This window comes from Balaenoptera acutorostrata, chromosome 4 (assembly GCF_949987535.1).
Source record: "Balaenoptera acutorostrata chromosome 4, mBalAcu1.1, whole genome shotgun sequence".
In the NCBI taxonomy this organism is placed as follows: domain Eukaryota; kingdom Metazoa; phylum Chordata; class Mammalia; order Artiodactyla; family Balaenopteridae; genus Balaenoptera; species Balaenoptera acutorostrata.
Window position 1 is genome coordinate 29,941,198 of NC_080067.1, and position 17,833 is coordinate 29,959,030.

The window sequence follows — 17,833 nt, forward strand, 5'->3', positions numbered from 1 at the left end:
ATATTGAGCTGCATGAGCTGCTTGTAAATTTTGGAGATTAATCCTTTGTCAGTTGCTTCATGTGTAAATATTTTCTCCCATTCTGAGGGTTGTCTTTTCATCTTGTTTATGGTTTCCTTTGCTGTGCAAAAGCTTTGAAGTTTCATTAGGTCCCATTTGTTTATTTTTGTTTTTAGTTCCACTTCTCTAGGAAGTGGGTCAAAAAGTATTTTGCTGTGATTTATGTCATAGAGTGTTTTGCCTATATTTTCCTCTAAGAGTTTTATAGTGTCTGGCCTCCATTTAGGTCTTTAATCCATTTTGAGCTTATTTTTGTGTATGGTGTTAGGAAGTGTTCTAATTGCATTCTTTTACATATAGCTGTCCAGTTTTCACAGCACCACTTATTGAAGAGGCTGTCTTTTCTCCATTGTATATTCTTGCCTCCTTTATCAAAGATAAGGTGACCATATGTGTGGGGATTTATCTCTGGACTTTCTAACCTGTTCCATTGATCTATATTTCTGTTTTTGTGCCAGTACCATACTGTCTTGATTACTGTAGCTTTGTAGTATAGTCTGAAGTCAGGGAGCCTGATTCCTCCAGCTCCATTTTTCGTTCTCAAGATTGCTTTGTCTATTCGGGGTCTTTTGTGTTTCCATACAAATTGTGAAATTTTTTGTTCTAGTTCTGTGAAAAATGCCATTGGTAGTTTGATAGGGGTTGCATTGAATCTGTAGATTGCTTTGGGTAGTATAGTCATTTTCACAATGTTGATTCTTCCAATCCAAGAACATGGTATATCTCTCCATCTGTTTGTATCCTCTTTAATTTCTTTCATCAGTGTCTTATAGTTTTCTGCATACAGGTCTTTTGTGTCCTTCGGTAGGTTTATTCCTAGATATTTTATTCTTTTTGTTGCTTTTAATTTTATTAATCTTTGCTTTTGTTTCCTTCATTTATTTCTGATCTGATCTTTATGATTTCTTTCCTTCTGCTAACTTTGGGGTTTTTTTGTTCTTCTTTCTCTAATTGCTTTAGGTGTAAGGTTAGGTTGTTTATTTGAGATGTTTCTTGTTTCTTGAGGTAGGATTGTATTGCTATAAATTTCCCTCTTAGAACTGCTTTTGCTGCATCCCATAGGTTTTGGGTAGTCGTGTTTTCATTGTCATTTGTTTCTAGGTATTTTTTGATTTCCTCTTGGATTTCTTCAGTAATCTCTTGGTTATTTAGTAGCATATTGTTTAGCCTCCATGTATTTGTACTTTTTACCGTTTTTTTCCTGTAATTGATATTTAGTCTCATAGCATTGTGGTCAGAAAAAATACTTGATATGATTTCAATTTTCTTAAATTTACCAAGGCCTGATTTCTCTCCTACTATATGATCTATCCTGGAAAATGTTCCGTGAGCACTTGAGAAGAAAGTGTATTCTGTTGTTTTTGGATGGAATGTCCTATAAATAGCAATTAAGTCCATCTTATTTAATATGTCTTTTAAAGTTTGTGTTTCCTTATTTATTTTCATTTTGGATGATCTGTCCATTGGTGAAAGTGGGATGTTAAAGTCCCCTACTATGATTGTGTTACTGTTGATTTCCCCTTTTATGGCTGTTAGCATTTGCCTTATGTTTTGAGGTTCTCCTATGTTGGGTATGTAAATATTTACAATTGTTATCTTTTTCTTGGATTGACCCCTTGATCATTATGTAGTGTCCTTCATTGTCTCTTCTAATAGTCTTTATTTTAAAATCTATTTTGTCTGATGTGAGCATTGCCACTCCATCTTTCTTTTGATTTCCATTTGCATGGAATATTTTTTCCATCCCCTCACTTTCAGTCTGTATGTGTTCCTAGATCTGAAGTGGGTCTCTTGTAGACAGCATATATACAGGTCTTGTTTTTGTATCCATTCAGCTAGTCTATGTCTTTTGGTTGGAGCATTTAATCCATTTACATTTAAGATAATTATCGATATATATGTTCCTATTACCATTTTCTTAATCGTTTTGGGTTTATTATTGTAGGTCTTTTCATTCTCTTGTGTTGCCTGCCTTGAGAAGTTCTGTTAGCATTTGTTGTAAAGCTGGTTTGGTGGTGCTGAATTTTCTTAGCTTTTGCTTGTCTGTAAAGGTTTTAATTTCTCCATCAGATCTGAATGAGATCCTTGCTGCGTAGAGTGATCTTGGTTATAGGTTTTTCCCTTTCATTGCTTTATATCTGTCCTGCCACTCCCTTCTGGCTTGTAGAGTTTCTGCTGAAAGATCAGCTGTTAACCTTATGGGGATTCCCTTGTATGTTATTTGTTGCTTTTCCCTTGCTGCTTTTCATATTTTTTCTTTGTATTTAATTTTTGATAGTTTGAGTAATAGGTGTCTTGATGTGTTTCTCCTTGGATTTATCCTGTATGGGACTCTCTGTGCTTCCTGGACTTGACTATTTCCTTTCCCATGTTAGGGAAGTTTTCAACTATTATCTCTTCAATATTTTCTCAGACCCTTTCTTTTTCTCTTCTTCTTCTGGGACTCCTATAATTTGAACATTGGTGCGTTTAATGTTGTCCCAGAGGTCTCTAAGACTGTCCTCAATTATTTTTATTCTTTTTCTTTATTCTGTTCTGCAGTAGTTATTTCCACTATTTTATCTTCCAGGTCACTTATCCATTCTTCAACCTCATTTATTCTGCTATTGATTCCTTCTAGAGAATTTTTAATTTCATTTATTGTGTTTGTTATTGTTTGTTTGCTCTTTAGTTCTTCTAGGTCCTTGTTAAACGTTTCTTGTATTTTCTCCATTCTATTTCCAAGATTTTGGATCATCTTTACTATCATTACTCTGAATTCTTTTTCAAGTAGGCTGCCTACTTCCTCTTTGTTTGGTCTGGTGGGTTTTTACCTTGCTCCTTCATCTGCTGCGTATTTCTCTGTCTTCTCATTCTGTTAAACTTACTGTGTTTGGGGTCTCCTTTTCACAGGCTGCAAGTTCGTATTTCCCATTGTTTTTGGTATCTGCCCCCAGTGGGTAAGGTTGGTTCAGGGACTTGTGTAGGCTTCCTGGTAGAGGGGACTGATGCCTGTGTTCTGGTGGGTGGGGCTGGATTTTGTCTTTCTGGTGGGCAGGATGGCATCCAGTACTGTGTTTTGGGGTGTTTGTGAACTTAGTATGATTTTAGGCAGCCTCTCTGCTAATGGGTGGGTTTGTGTTCCTGCCTTGTTAGTTGTTTGGCATGGGGTGTCCAGCACTGTAGCTTGCTGGCCATTGAGTGAAGCTGGGTCTTAGCGTTGAGATGGAGATCTCTAGGAGAGCTCTCACCAATTGATATTACATGGGACTGGAAGGTCTCTGGTGGTCCGATATCCTGAACTCAGCTCTGCCACCTCAGAGTCTCAGACCCGACACCATGCTGGAGCAACAAGACCCTGTCAGCCACACAGCTCAGAAGAAGAGGGAGAAAAAAATAAAATAAATAAATAAATAAATAAATAAAATAATTAAAATAAAAAATTTATTAAAATAAAAAAAATTTTTTTAAGTAATAAAAAAAGAGAACAACCAAACGAAGAAACAAATCCACCAATGATATCAAGTGCTAAATACTATACTAAGATAAACATAAAAATCAGAAACAAGGCAGTCACATACATCAAACCCCAAGTCTACATTTGTTCCCAAAGTCCACCGCCACAAGTTTTGGATGATTCTTTGTTTATTCAGGTATTCCACAGATGCAGCATATGTCAAGTTGATTGTGGAGAGTTAATCCGCTGCTCCTGAGGCTGCTGGGAGAGATTTCCCTTTCTCTTCTTTGTTTGCACAGCTCCTCGGGTTCAGCTTTGGATTTGGCCCTGCCTCTGCGTGTAGGTCGCCTGAGGGTGTCTGTTCTTCACCCAGACAGGAGAGCGTTAAATGAGTGGCTGATTAGGGGGCTCTGGCTCACTCAGGCCAGGGGGGAGGGAGGGGTATGGAATGCGGGGTGAGCCTACAGCAGCAGAGGCTGGTGTGACGTTGCAACAGCCTGGGGCACGCTGTGTGTTCTCTCAGGGAAGTTGTCCTTGGATCATGGGACTGCAGGCTGCACAGGCTCCTGGGAGGGGAGGTGTGGATAGTGACCTGTGCTTGCACACAGGATTCTTGGTGGCTGCAGCAGCAGCATTAGCATTTCATGCCTGTCTCTGGTGTCTGCGCTGATAGTCGTGGCTCACACCTGTCTCTGAAGCTTGTTTAGATGGTTCTCTGAATCTCCTCTCTTTGTGCACCCTGAAACAATGGTCTCTTGACTCTTAGACAGTTCCAGACTTTTTCCTGGACTCCCTCCCAGCTAGCTGTGGGGCACTAGCCCCCTTAGGTTGTGTTCACGCAGCCAACCCCAGTCCTCTCCCTGGGATCTGACCTCCGAAGCCCGAGCCTCAGCTCCCAGCCCCCACCCACCCCAGTGGGTGAGCAGACAAGCATCTCAGGCTGGTGAGTGCTGGTCAGCACCGATCCTCTGTGTGGGAATCTCTCGGCTTTTCCCTCTGCACCCCTGTTGCTACACTCTCTTCTGTGGCTCTGAAGCTTCCCTCCCACCCTGCCCCACCGTCCCCACCAGTGAAGGGGCTTCCTAGTGTGTGGACACATTTCCTCCTTCGCAGCTCCCTCCCAGAGGTTCAGGTCCTGTCCCTATTCTTTTGTCTCTGTTTTTTCTTTTGCCCTACCCAGGTATGTGGGTAGTTTCTTGACTTTTGGCAAGTCTGAGATCTTCTGCCAGAGTTCAGTAGGTGTTCTGTAGGAGTTGTTCCACGTGTAGATGTATTTCTGATGTATTTGTGGGGATGAAGATGATCTCCATGTCTTACCCCTTTGCCATCTTGAAGCACCCCTCCCCAAAGCTCTTTAATTTGTGTTTTATCATTCAGAAAAAGCCAGAAACTCCATATTCTCTGAGGTAATATTCTCACAGTTAGATGATTAGTTTTTGGAAAGCCTTAGCAGACGCTGTGTTTCATATGTGTTTCAACAGGTAGTTAAGCTAATAAAGGGAGTTAAGTTCAGATGTAGTAGAATTTCTTGTTAATTTTTTACATTTCAATACAGTACACTCTCCCTTTGAATTTTGAACAATCTAAAGTGATTCAAAATATTCTAGTGTATCAAGATTATTGTGCTTTTGAAACATAACTTTTCAATGTGAAATACATAGACCATGTAATAGTAATGTCCAGTTTGAAGAGCTTCTCAACGTTGATCTCTGTATGGTTCGTAGTAAATAGTGGGTAAAATATTACCTGGAAGACTGTAAGTCTGTGTTTCCATATTATCGAAAAGAAACTTTGAGATGAAGAATTACACACAGGAAGTTTAATGGGGAGTGAGCTCCAGAGCAACACCTGTGGGGAGTGAAGGAAGCAGGATTGTCAGCAAGAAAAGATGGAAAGTTTTCAGGAGTCCAAGTAGTACTCTCTGTTTTTCTCTATTTCATTCATTTGTTTCATTCATTGCATCTCTTTCATTTGTCTTTCCCAAGATCTGGCTTATCTCTTTGTCCATGCACATGGCAAGAGGAAGATGACTGACTGACTGGTCCTCTTGTCCTCAGTTTACATCCCTTCTCTACAGATTCCTGGGGAAGAGAGAATCTGATTGGCCTAATTTGGATCAGGCATTAATTTTGTTCCAGTCGTCTGTGGCCAGAGTTGCAGTGTCACATGTTTTACACATGGCTACTGAAGTCCTTCCCTGGTGGATGTAATTAGTTCTCAGAAGAAGAGGCTTATCATAGGCTGAGCAGACAGCACAAAAACACCTACTGTACCTGTTTTATTCTCCTTAGGTCTCCTGTGCATCCCTGAACATTGTTGGACATTCTTTTTTTTTTTTTTTTAAAGGAATTCCTTTATTTTTATTTTATTTATTTATTTTTGGCTGTGTTGGGTCCCTGTTTCTGTGTGAGGGCTTTCTCTAGTTGCGGCAAGCGGGGGCCACTCTTCATCGTGGTGCACGGGCCTCTTACTATCACGGCCTCTCTTGTTGTGGGGCACAGGCTCCAGACGCGCAGGCTCAGTAGTTGTGGCACACGGGCCTAGTTGCTCCGTGGCATGTGGGATCTTCCCAGACCAGGGCTCGAACCCATGTCCCATGCATTGGCAAGCAGATTCTCAACCACTGCGCCACCAGGGAAGCCCCTGCTGGACATTCTTGATTGAGAGTTTCCTTAATATTTTTCAGGTGTACTAATATGGATGCATAAACCTAGATATAAATGTGAATCCTGCTGAATTTAAATACTATTTTAATCATGTGTAGTGATGTTGCATACCATAGTAGAAAATAAGTTTTTTGAGTGGTTTCAAAAGAGGTGCTCAAAATGGATTCTCTCTCCTAAGTGATAAAAAAATACACTGAAGTTGATCTGTGTAGTGTTTAGAGCAGTACATTTACCAGATACCAGGGAGAATGTTCTTCATAATCCTTGACACCCAGGTGTTCACCCTGAAAACTAGATCTTTCTGAATAAACCAGAAAAGCTTTAGGTAAGATTTCCTTTATTAATTATCCCTTTTTACTCTTTAAGTTACTCTGCCTCACTGCTATAAGCAGTGGGTTTAAGTGAAAACAGGAAGAAATGTGTAAGCTGGGCCCACAGATTGCAAATTGTGTGACAATCTTCTTTCTGCTTTTTCTCTTCACCATAACATTTACTCATACCTTGTCTTAACTGCCAGTCTTTATCCCTATAGTAAAAGTAAGCTACCAGACGTGATTGTGGATAATTTCTTCTTTCAAAAGACAATAAACCCCTCTGACTCTGCCAAATAAACAAAAGCCCTTATCAGTTAGCTGGCCAGTTCCTCGGTTTCTCGAATGCCCCATCCCTACGTACACGTGGGCAGAATCAGCGCAACTCCCTGTAAAGGGAATGTCAGTGCACCCCCAGGAGAGTACAAGGATGACAACTTTCTGTGATAATTGCCTTCTGTTCCATTCCTACCTCAATCTTTTAAAAAGAAAATTTCATCATGCCAGCCCTGAGCTTGGCGCCTCAGCTGAGGACTAACAAGAAGAGAGTCGTATTTCTTAACATGGGTGAACATGGTTTGCAGAATAAAGAGTGTCTGTAAAACATGCTGGGGTGGGGCATAGAGTGCAGCATCCTCTGGGAGAGGGGGAGGGTATAGGAGGGATGTTGAAAGTTGGGTAAGTGGAATCATGTAACCGTCTAAGGCAAGGTGACAGGTGACCTTCCTTATACAAAATTCAATTCTTATTGAAGGAAGGAGTGAAAGAAAATGCAGTAAAGAGACGCTGCTACTGGAACGGTCACACCACCCCGTTTCTTCTCTCCCTATTATGGGCCTGAGTATGGAATCTAGTTGCAAGATGGAACAAGTGTTGATTTCTCTTGCTGGGAAAACAGACTCTTGTTTTTATGGTCATGATATATCACCGGGTTTTTAAAGTGGAGCTAAATGATTACAGGAAGATGAACATAGAAAGGACAATGTTAGAATCCTATCTTGAGACCCTTCTCGTGCTGGCAGCTTCCCACTTTACAATGGCTAATAACAAATGTTTTCCTTTTGTCAGAGTTTTTAGGGCAACATCACTGTCTTTATACTGATTTCTAGCCGTTGGCTGTAGCTGAGTGCTAATGTACCAACTTATAGGCTTCTACTGTTTTTCCATTTTGTATTTGATTATTTTGTCAATCTTTTCTGTCACTTCTAGTTACATTCTTCTTGTGCCTTTGAAAAAATTTCTTTTTCTTTATGGATTTTATTTTCATTGAAATACTTGAATGTGGATTTTGTGATTTGTATACCTTTCCATACTTCTATACTTTATTCAATCTCCCTTTTTTTTTTTTTTAATTTATTTATTTATTTATTTATGGCTGTGTTGGGTCTTCGTTTCTGTGCGAGGGCTTTCTCTAGTTGCGGCAAGTGGGGGCCACTCTTCATCGCGGTGCGCGGGCCTCTCACTATCGCGGCCTCTCTTGTTACAGAGCACAGGCTCCAGACGCGCAGGCTCAGTAGTTGTGGCTCACGGGCTTAGTTGCTCCACGGCATGTGGGATCTTCCCAGACCAGGGCTCGAACCCATGTCCCCTGCATTGGCAGGCAGATTCTCAACCACAGCGCCACCAGGGAAGCTCTCAATCTCCCTTTTTAGTCAGTCTCTAAATTTGATTACTAGTATTCTTTATTATGGTTACCTTAAATTAAAAACAGTAACATTTCATTGTATAATTTAAGCCAATAAAATCACCATTAAATATCAATTATGTAAATGGATTTCACTCTTACCTGGTAAAAAGTGCTCAGAGGGCTTTATAGTTATTCTTTGGTGATTTTACCTAAGAATCTTAGTTTAGTTAATGATACTTCATTATTAGTATTTATTGACATTTGTCCCATTTTTTATAATAGTTCATTTCAGATTGATCTTGAGAATTGGTTATGTATTTTATGGTTAGAGAAACTGAGGCATATTCATAATTAGTGAGAATTCTCAAGTTTTTCATAAAAATGCTACTAGTACAATTGCAAAAATAACATGGCTTTTCTGAGTCCATTCTATTATGGCCAAACTTACCTTGTCACTTCAAGAGACACCAGTGAGTACCCCCAACATTTGGAATTGCTTTCAATCAACCATCTTTGTGAACAGGATTGCCCTTGTTTGCCATTCCTGTAGTACAATTTTTAAAAGCATATATAGATATATAAAATATCATATATATCTCCTTCAATTCACTATATTAGAATCATTTCAGAATTCTAAAAATGCTTTCAGTAATCTCTTATTTTTAACTTACTGAGAATTTTAAAATCTCATGTGTCTGCAACGACCCTGTATGCTTGTGAGAAAAGACATCACCACATGCAAAGTATGGCTTTCCCACGTACCATTCACACCTCTCTGACCAGTCTATGAGGTTTGGGTATTGTTTTGCAAACTGGGATTTAGAGAGAAATGCTGAACCTGTGATTCTCCTGAGCTGGCTGGTGAAAACCCTAGGAGCCAAGGAACCTGGGCCGTTAGAAAGCAGGCTACCCCTTCCAGCTGCTTCTCCATTGTGAATCCCATTCCTCCTCCTTCACACTGACTTAAAATCCATGCACCCGCTGCTAGATCATTCTGGTAGTGCATGCATTTTAAGGTTTCTGTCTCCTGTAATGCAGAAGCCTTACGGAGCTACAAATCCATTTCTTCCAGGGAGGTCTAGAGAAGGAGGCCCAATCAAGGAGGCCTAATATAAAACGCTGGAGCCCTGGGCCGGTTGATTTCCAGGCTGCCCCTGTGAATTTCTCCTTTAATATCCATGGGCCTCAATAGGAGCTTGCACAACTGGAATTTTGATAGGATCTAACCACTTCAAATTCTGCTGTGGAGGAAAAGTCCAGAGCAGTTGTGCTGAGGCAGTTCATGGCCGTAAATTGTACCATGTTATCAGTTGTAGCATAATCCTCTATTCCATTCCTGCTTTTGCCAATGAGCCTGGCTGTTTTTTTTTTTTTTAATTTTTTTTTAAAGTCTTTATTGAATTTGTTACAATATTGCTTCTGTTTTATGTTATGGTTTTTTGGCCACGAGGCATGTGGGATCCTAGCTCCCCGACCAGGGATTGAACCTGCACCCTCTGCATTGGAAGGCGAAGTCCCAACCACTGGACCACCAGGGAAGTCCCCCTGGCTGTTTTTTGAGTGGCTTGCTTTATCATAAATATTTTGTTTCTGTGTAGGATTTTTATTTGTGGCAATATTCCCTTTTGGTATAGGAAACCGAATCAAGACAAAGAGAACAACGTATTCCCTGAGGAATGTTTTAGAAAAGATAACGCATGTGTGCACGTGTGTGTGTGTGTGTGTGTGTGTGTGTGTGTGTTCCTCCCTAGAAGAGCTATTCAAGTGTTGGATTATGAGTAAGATTCTTTTTTGTTGTTTCCATATCCTCTAGGATTATGCTAACTATATTTTAAGCTTTATCGTGTTTCATTTACTTCTGCATTTTAAGGTTTTGAGGGGCATAGTATTGAACCATTAGCAATTATTGAAAACTTCAGAAAGTAAATAACATTTTGTTCATTTCTTTCTAAACTTAGAATATATTTTCCTTTAAGTATATTCAGGAGAGATTTCTATATACCTCCACTAAATTAAGCTTATTTTGTTAATCTAAATCTTCTGCAACTTACTATTTTTTCTTAATTTATTTATTTTAATTTATTTATTTTTGGCTGTGTTGGGTCTTCGTTGCTGTGCGCGGGCTTTCTCTAGTTGCAGCAAGCAGGGGCTACTCTTCATTGTGGTGTGCAGGCTTCTAATCGTGGTGGGTAGCTTCTCGTATTACAGAGCACAGGCTCTAGGCACGTGGGCTTCAGTAGTTGTGGCACGCAGGCTCAGTAGTTGTGGCTCATGGGCTCAGTAGCTATGGCTCACGGGCTCTAGAGTGCAGGCTCAGTAGCTGTGGCGCATGGGCTTAGCTGCTCCGCAGCATGTGGGATCTTCCTGGACCAGGGCTCGAACCCGTGTCGCCTGCATTGGCAGGTGGATTCTTAACCACTGCACCACTTTTAAAGGAAGTAAAGGAAGCCCTTACTTTTTTTTTTTTAATCTACACAATTTGTTGATTTCTAAGAATAGTATAGATTTCTAGACAGGTGAAGTCTCTCCTTAGTGAAAGTTGACTGGTCAGTTTTTATTGTGTTCTGAAATTGCAGGATGATATTTTGGGAGGGTGGAACAGTTTGCCAAACAGCCTGCTTGGTTGGGCAATTTTAAACTGAAGACATATTTTTCTAGGACTTTGGGATTTTTTTTAACTTCTTGATTATTTCTTACATCTAGCCTCTCTGATCTCTTATTGCATCCTTCATGTCTCTGAACCTTTCTTTTACACTTTAATAATTTTCCAGTTCCATGCTTTTGTTCCATTCTGCTAATTAGTCCTTTTGCTAATTATATTTTTGATAATCATATTTTAAACATTTATGCTTTCTAGTTGTTTTCTTTCTTGAATGAATGATCTTCTCAACTCTCTCTGAAGATATCAATTGTCCTTATTTTAAAAGTTCTTCTGTTTGTTATAGTACCTCTGTTTTCTTGGGTGGGGTTCTTCTTTTGCCCGGGGTGGAGGGGGATGGGGACCTACCACGCAGTTTGCAGAATCTCAGTTCCCTGAACAGCGACTGAACCTGGGCCATGGCAGTGAAAGCCCAGAGTCCTATCCACTAAGCCACTAGGGAACTCCATAGGGTTCTTTTATTTTTTTTGTTATCTGTGCTTATTTTTCATGGTGTGGTCTCTCCTGAATCACATAGTGAGTCTCAATCATGTGTTCATCTTGTATTTGGGAATCTTTATTCCCCTGTTGCTGGAGGCTATTCTGATAACCAGAGGTCATCTACAGTGAATGCAACGGGGTTGGGTGTGTGAGAGTTGCAATGTGTGGCTTTTACCCATAGTTTGCCTTCAGGTAGTTCATGACTAGGTGGAACATGCCTATCCTTAGTACTCCTCTTTATGGACACGTGCTTCTACTGCCAGTTGCTCAACACAAATGTGGAAGGAGAGAGGAGCCATGCAGCATATTTCCTTCTAACACAATTTCTTATTTCCAGTAATTGCCCTGGGGCCTCTCGTGAATCCCTGAAAAAGTCTGGATAACCCTGGAAACACCCTCACCTCTGCAGCAGTCCCTGCCTGCATGGGTGTGATCTGTAGTTTCTTCTACTAACTTTATCTCGGTTTCTACTTTTCACAGATTCATCCACATTTCTGATTCACAATGGACAACATTTATTGGTTAGCAGTGATGCTATGGATATATATTAAGATGAATTTATTTAAATGTCTAGCTAACTCTCTATATATCCTGAGAAATTTGAATGGCTTCAGTCAGGCATCTTAACCTTTCTTCTCTTGTAATATTTCTGTGTCCTTCAGAGAGCTAGAAGATTGTGGTTGTAAATAGCATCCTCTTCTGCTTATCCTTTCTATTTTAAGGCTGAGGATCTATTTTGATTAATTTCATGTTACATTTTCTATTACTACACTAATGGAAATATGTTTTAATACAAAGAATTACTGTTGAACTAAACAGAGCTGTTCTTCATTCAAATCGGAGTGATTTCTAATTTTAGAATTTAAGAAACACTTCAAACCCTCAAGCAACATTTTATAATGCAGCACAAGTAGAAGATTTAAGAAACTAAATCTCTTCTTCACTAGCAATCAATGAAAACATCATCACTAATAAATGCCCAGAATTACTAGCTATGGGAGAAAAAATTATGACAGCCTACAGTAATTTTTTAGATAAGTCAAGACCATCTCTCTAATAAATGATTTTCTTCTTTGGAGTTGAGTGATATAAGACAGTTTTGCCTTTTATCTTATCCTGATGGAGTAGACTGACATGAGACTCAGTGGAACGAGTTTTAAGTTGCACTGGTACCATGGAAGGCTAGCGGATTGGCTCCCAAGATGTTTCTGGTAACTAGACTTATAAGAGATTAAAATGAATACACCCCTAAAAATATTGAGCTCATGCTGTCAGCTTCCTTAATGCTGTGTTCAGAGATTCAGTTCATTCCAGAGTCCAAATATTTTGTTGAGAGACAAGATATTTTTGGCTTTTTTTGTATGAATCTTCACAAATCCAGTCCAGGTGGAACTACTTAGAAATGAAGTAAGGAAATGCAGCAGCTTAACAACCTTGGGTTTCCTGCCAGAAATAATTTACTAACGCAAAGAAAAGATGATTAAGCAGAAAGAAGTGCCTCTATTAGTGGATGCCTTAATTGAAGCTATATTATATATTAGCTATATTATCTCAAAACTGGATAATTTCTATTTTTGAGGTGCTGGCGCATACTGTGTGATTTCCTCAACTCGATGAGGTACGTTAAGATGATTAGCTGTATTAGTAGCTTCTTTCTTGATACCAAACAACTTTGAGAGGAGGGAAGTGGCGGAGGAGAAAATAATACTAATAGGCCTTGGATGCTGAAGGAACTACTCAGTTGTTGTCAGGCCAAGGCAACACAGGTAGGCCTTCACTGGAGGACACTGACGGGGTTCTGGCTACAGAGAGCAGAATCCAGAAGAGAGGGCCTTAGCATGTTCTGGAGTGTGGCTAGTTTCAGCCTCATGGAAAAAGACGGCTCTTTGCCAAATGGAAAAAGGAACTATGCAGTCACAGTAGAGGAATCTGAACTCAAAGAATTGAAGAATATGATGCATGATGATCATACATAAATGGAAACCAAAAGGGCTAATTAGCCCCCAGTTGATGGGAGCTGGTCCCTTTCAGGTGTAAAATTCTACTGACAAAATAAACTCAGTCAAACAATCGTGACCTCTGTCTTCTATTCTCTTGGAAACACAAAGAGTAGAAAATGAGAATATCTCATAATCTGTTTTTTCAATACTTTCATTTCCTAATATATTATTCTTTTTCTACTCTCCATGTCCTGCAGCTAGATTGGAAGAAAGGTCTGGAAACTTAGGCATTCTGGGCTGGGAAATCAGGTTGAGTCTGAGCTAATTCTTTGCCTCCTGCTCGCTCTCCCTTTCTGCCTTCTTTCCACAAGTGTTTATTATTTTCCCACTATGTGCTGATATTCTCTGTTGTTCACAAAGGTATAAAAGAAATAAAGGGATTAGACAGAGTGAAAGAAGTAGGAAGATACTGAGGAAAGAAACAGTGAAAGGGAGGAAAGAGAAAAGAAAAAGAAGTGGGAAGGTAAAGAAGGAGCCTGTTCTAGGCAAGAGGAGAGGCAGTTTCAGTTGGTGATGAACATAATATTTGGGTCTAAATAAATTAAGTATCAGACAAAAACTTTAGGTGAAACACCGGGTTTCTCTAAGAGTGTTTGGTGAAGAATGAGTGGATAAATGTAAAGAAATTTGATGAGGAAATGTGTGACAAGAAGAGGCTACAAAAGAAAATCACCTATTTTAAAACTTTTCCCAAAGCCAATCCATTTTTGGATTATTTCTGCATTCTACTGCAGAATGTGTAATATCTCTGTGCCATTTCCTTGAGTCTATGTGTTTTGTACTAATGAGTGTATTATAAATGAAAGGGAGCATTGGGGAAAGTTGATATTGTCTCAATTCAGGTTTAAAATTGAAGGCCTCAAATTTAGTTTCTAAGTTTTAGTCAAGTTAGCTAGTGAATGAAGGGATAGAAATGGGAGAGTGGGGAGGAGTGAAAAGTGCCAAGCATGTGTCAGTGTCTACAGGCAGGTATTAAGTGTCTTAGGGCATGTGACTAGTTGAAATTTACAATAATAGTAAAATGTAGATAAGTAACTCAGAGTTAGTTCTAAATGTTCCCAAGTATTTTGGAGCTTCAGCATCAATATATCCTCTCACTAGTAGAGATAATGTCTCCCCCTCACTTCAGAGATGCTTAGCAGTAGTTTGGAATAGATGAAGATCCATCACAGCCTAATGATCAGCATTATATCTTCAATCTGTGCTCCAGGATAGGTACTGATTAGATATAATCTGCAGAAATGAAAATGAAACTAGGCTCTTAATATATATTTGAAGATAAGTAGATGAGAGAATCTCTGGACAGCAACTGTCTAAGCAATGAAGATTATGGCTTAACTCAGCAGTTATTTGAGTGTGTTTTCTCCCTTTTTGGCATGATGATAATGGCCAGTGTGATGCTTTTCATTTTTCTCTAGAGTAATGATGCAGCCTCTAATCAGCCCATTGCCTGAAATTACTTTTGATATTCGCTAGAGAGGAGCAGGATGCTCTCATGGTTCAACAAATATAAAAATAATTTTAAAAAAAGAAGAGGGAGGGGGCAGAAATGTGAAAAAGAAGCCATTTTTAGGAGTGGAGTAAAAACAAATAGATTGTTAGAGTGAGATTTTTGAATTTTCTTCAAGGGAACCATAGATATTTGTTATTTTAAAAACACTTCTCTGTTTTGCTTTCCTCATTTTGCCAAAATGCTTTGAGAGCATCACTGATGTGTTAGTCCCGAGAATCTTTTGCTTCTCCTAATAACATCCAAGAGCAAAGTACCATCCATACAACATATCATAGTAGGGTGGGAGATGTAAAGAGAATCAGTCTTTAGCGAACTCAGGTTAGGAGAGAGAACTGGATTTAGTTGCCAGAATAACAAGTCACCCAGGCGTCTGAGGGTCAGTCTGTGCATGAGTGTGTGCACGTGGCGTGAATGTGTTTGTGCCCTCAACTTGCCCACCCATTAATCCAGAATATGACCTGAAGCCAAACATTTACCCTGGTTTATTCTAAAGATGTGAGAACATTGCCTTCATCCCTGTTATGTATGTTCTATCTTAATTTAGTTTGGTGATAGAGGTCATTGAAGTCTGAAATACATGTGCCGCAGGATAGGAAAGATCTCCTGCTAAATTCGTTTAAGACTAAAAATTATTAGAATGATGAAATTTGTTTTGAGTAACACCACAACCCGCAAACAGGCACACCACGCAATGCCTCATTTACGTGAAAGTTGTTTAAATGCCACATTCGACTGCTCAGGAAATAGTCGAAAAGTTCAAAAGCCTACTTGGAAAGGCTTCCGAGTAGCCCAAATGTTATGGCCTTGACCAACGAGAAAGAAATCCTCACTTAGAATTTATTTATTCTTAGTTTAAGTTGACTTTTAACAAACTTGTTTATCTAGTTTCTGAGACTACAGCAGATCAGAGTATCCAATTAAAAGAAGGCTCGTTCTAGTAGAGCCTTACAGAGTCTGTTAGACCCTTTTCCGTATAGCGAGGGAGAGATGACAACTTGGTAGGGTGATGAAAAGCTATTAGAAACAGACAAAAGTCATTACAACAACGACACTGCATTCTGTGGATATATAACATTCTTCAGGAGCCTCTAACTATATCATTTTAGAACAATTAATGCCAAGGATCTTGAAAAACACAAAACAAAACAAAATAAATTTTTTAAAAAGTAGAAAAGTGTGTAATATTTTCAAATGGCCAGATAAGCTTTGATTATGAGAAACATGGCAGATTACCTGCTAATGTTGAGTAAATAAGGATTTGCTGTATATAGGTACTGCTTTCCATTTCTTCATAAATATATATCTCCTGGGGGAGAAGCTGTATACTTTTTATGCTAAATTCATTCCTTTTGACGTGACAGCCGCGCGCCGGGCTCCGGCTGGCTGCCGGGCTCGCGCCGCAGAGGCAGGTGAGGCGCCTGTGGCCACGCGGCAGAGGGCGCGGGCCGAGGGAGCCAGTCGTGGGGGCGCGCGCGCATGGAGGCGGAGCCGGCGGCCTCCTGAGAACAGCCGGGAGAGCGGAGCGGCCACCTCGTGCATCCGTCAAGCCGCCTCGAGCCCGCGGCACCCGGCGGCTGCGGGCCGCGGAGCCGGCGCGGCCATGGCGACGGGCAGTCAGCAGAAGGAGAACACGTTGCTTCACCTCTTCGCCGGCGGGTGTGGAGGCACGGTTGGTGCTATTTTCACTTGTCCGCTAGAAGTCATTAAGACGAGGTTGCAGTCTTCAAGATCAGCTCTTCGGACAGTCTATTATCCTTAGGTTCATCTGGGGACCATCAGCGGAGCTGGGATGGTGAGACCAACGTCAGTGACGCCTGGACTCTTAGAGGTTCTGAAGTCGATCTTGGAGAAGGAGGGACCAAAGTCACTTTTTAGAGGCTTGGGTCCAAATTTGGTTGGAGTTGCACCATCAAGGGCTGTGTACTTTGCATGCTACTCCAAAGCCAAAGAGCAGTTCAATGGCATTTTCGTGCCTAATAGCAATACTGTGCACATTTTCTCAGCTGGCTCTGCAGCTTTTGTCACAAATTCCTTAATGAATCCTATATGGATGGTTAAAACCCGGATGCAGCTAGAACGGAAAGTGAGAGGCTCCAAGCAGATGAACACGCTCCAGTGTGCTCGCTATGTTTACCAGACGGAAGGCATTCGTGGCTTCTACAGGGGACTAACTGCCTCGTGTGCTGGAATTTCAGAAACCATCATCTGTTTTGCTATTTATGAAAGTTTAAAGAAGTATCTGAAAGAAGCTCCCTTAGCCTCTTCTACAAATGGGACTGAGAAAAATTCCACAAATTTTTTTGGACTTATGGCAGCTGCTGCTCTTTCCGAGGGGTGTGCTTCCTGTGTCGCTTACCCCCATGAAGTCATAAGGACACGGCTCCGGGAGGAGGGCACCAAGTACAAGTCTTTTGTCCAGACTGCTCGGCTGGTCTTCCGGGAAGAAGGCTACCTGGCGTTTTATAGAGGACTCTTTGCCCAGCTCATCCGGCAGATACCAAATACTGCCATTGTGTTGTCTACCTATGAGTTAATTGTGTACCTGTTAGAAGATCATGCTCAGTAACAGGCCCGAAAATTGTGCTCTAGAAGAATAAAACTGAGAAACTCTAGAGAATTTTTTTTTTCCATTGATGTGTAGAATGTTTGAGACAAACAGGAAAGGCCGTAGAATATCTGGCTTGTATCACCTGTTGGACATTTCCTTTTGGATTCATGCTTTCTGGAAGGTTTAAATTCATTAACGTTAACAGTTAATTATAACTTTTGGTTGGTTTTTTTGTTTTGTTTTGTTTTAACTTAAGAGAATTCAGGATTAAGCAGCCAGTAAATTAAATCATGGTATTAAAAAAAAAATTCATTCCTTTTTAAACAATTTTTCCACTTTCTGGAGCTAAACACTTTGGCAATAATCTTTCTTGGTGACATGCTTGGTAAGGTAAACAATGTTTTAGAGCAGAACCAATTATACCTCCGTATGTAGGTTTGTGGTTTCCAAGTTATAAATCGTGAAGTTCCGAGAGGTTGAAGCCAAAATGGTGAGAATTTTCTCTGTTACTTTCCTCTTGACTCCTTTACCCA

At 40.2% G+C, this 17,833-nt stretch overlaps 1 protein-coding gene across 1 annotated transcript; it reads left to right on the forward strand.

Moving 5' to 3' along the window:
• The first annotated feature begins 16,151 nt into the window (after nucleotides 1–16,151).
• On the forward strand, nucleotides 16,152–17,588 carry LOC103020548 (solute carrier family 25 member 33-like). The gene is given in 1 exon segment (XM_028167993.2): nucleotides 16,152–17,588. A coding segment is annotated over 1 exon segment (966 nt). The 5' UTR covers nucleotides 16,152–16,352; the 3' UTR covers nucleotides 17,319–17,588.
• The last annotated feature ends 245 nt before the right edge of the window (nucleotides 17,589–17,833 follow it).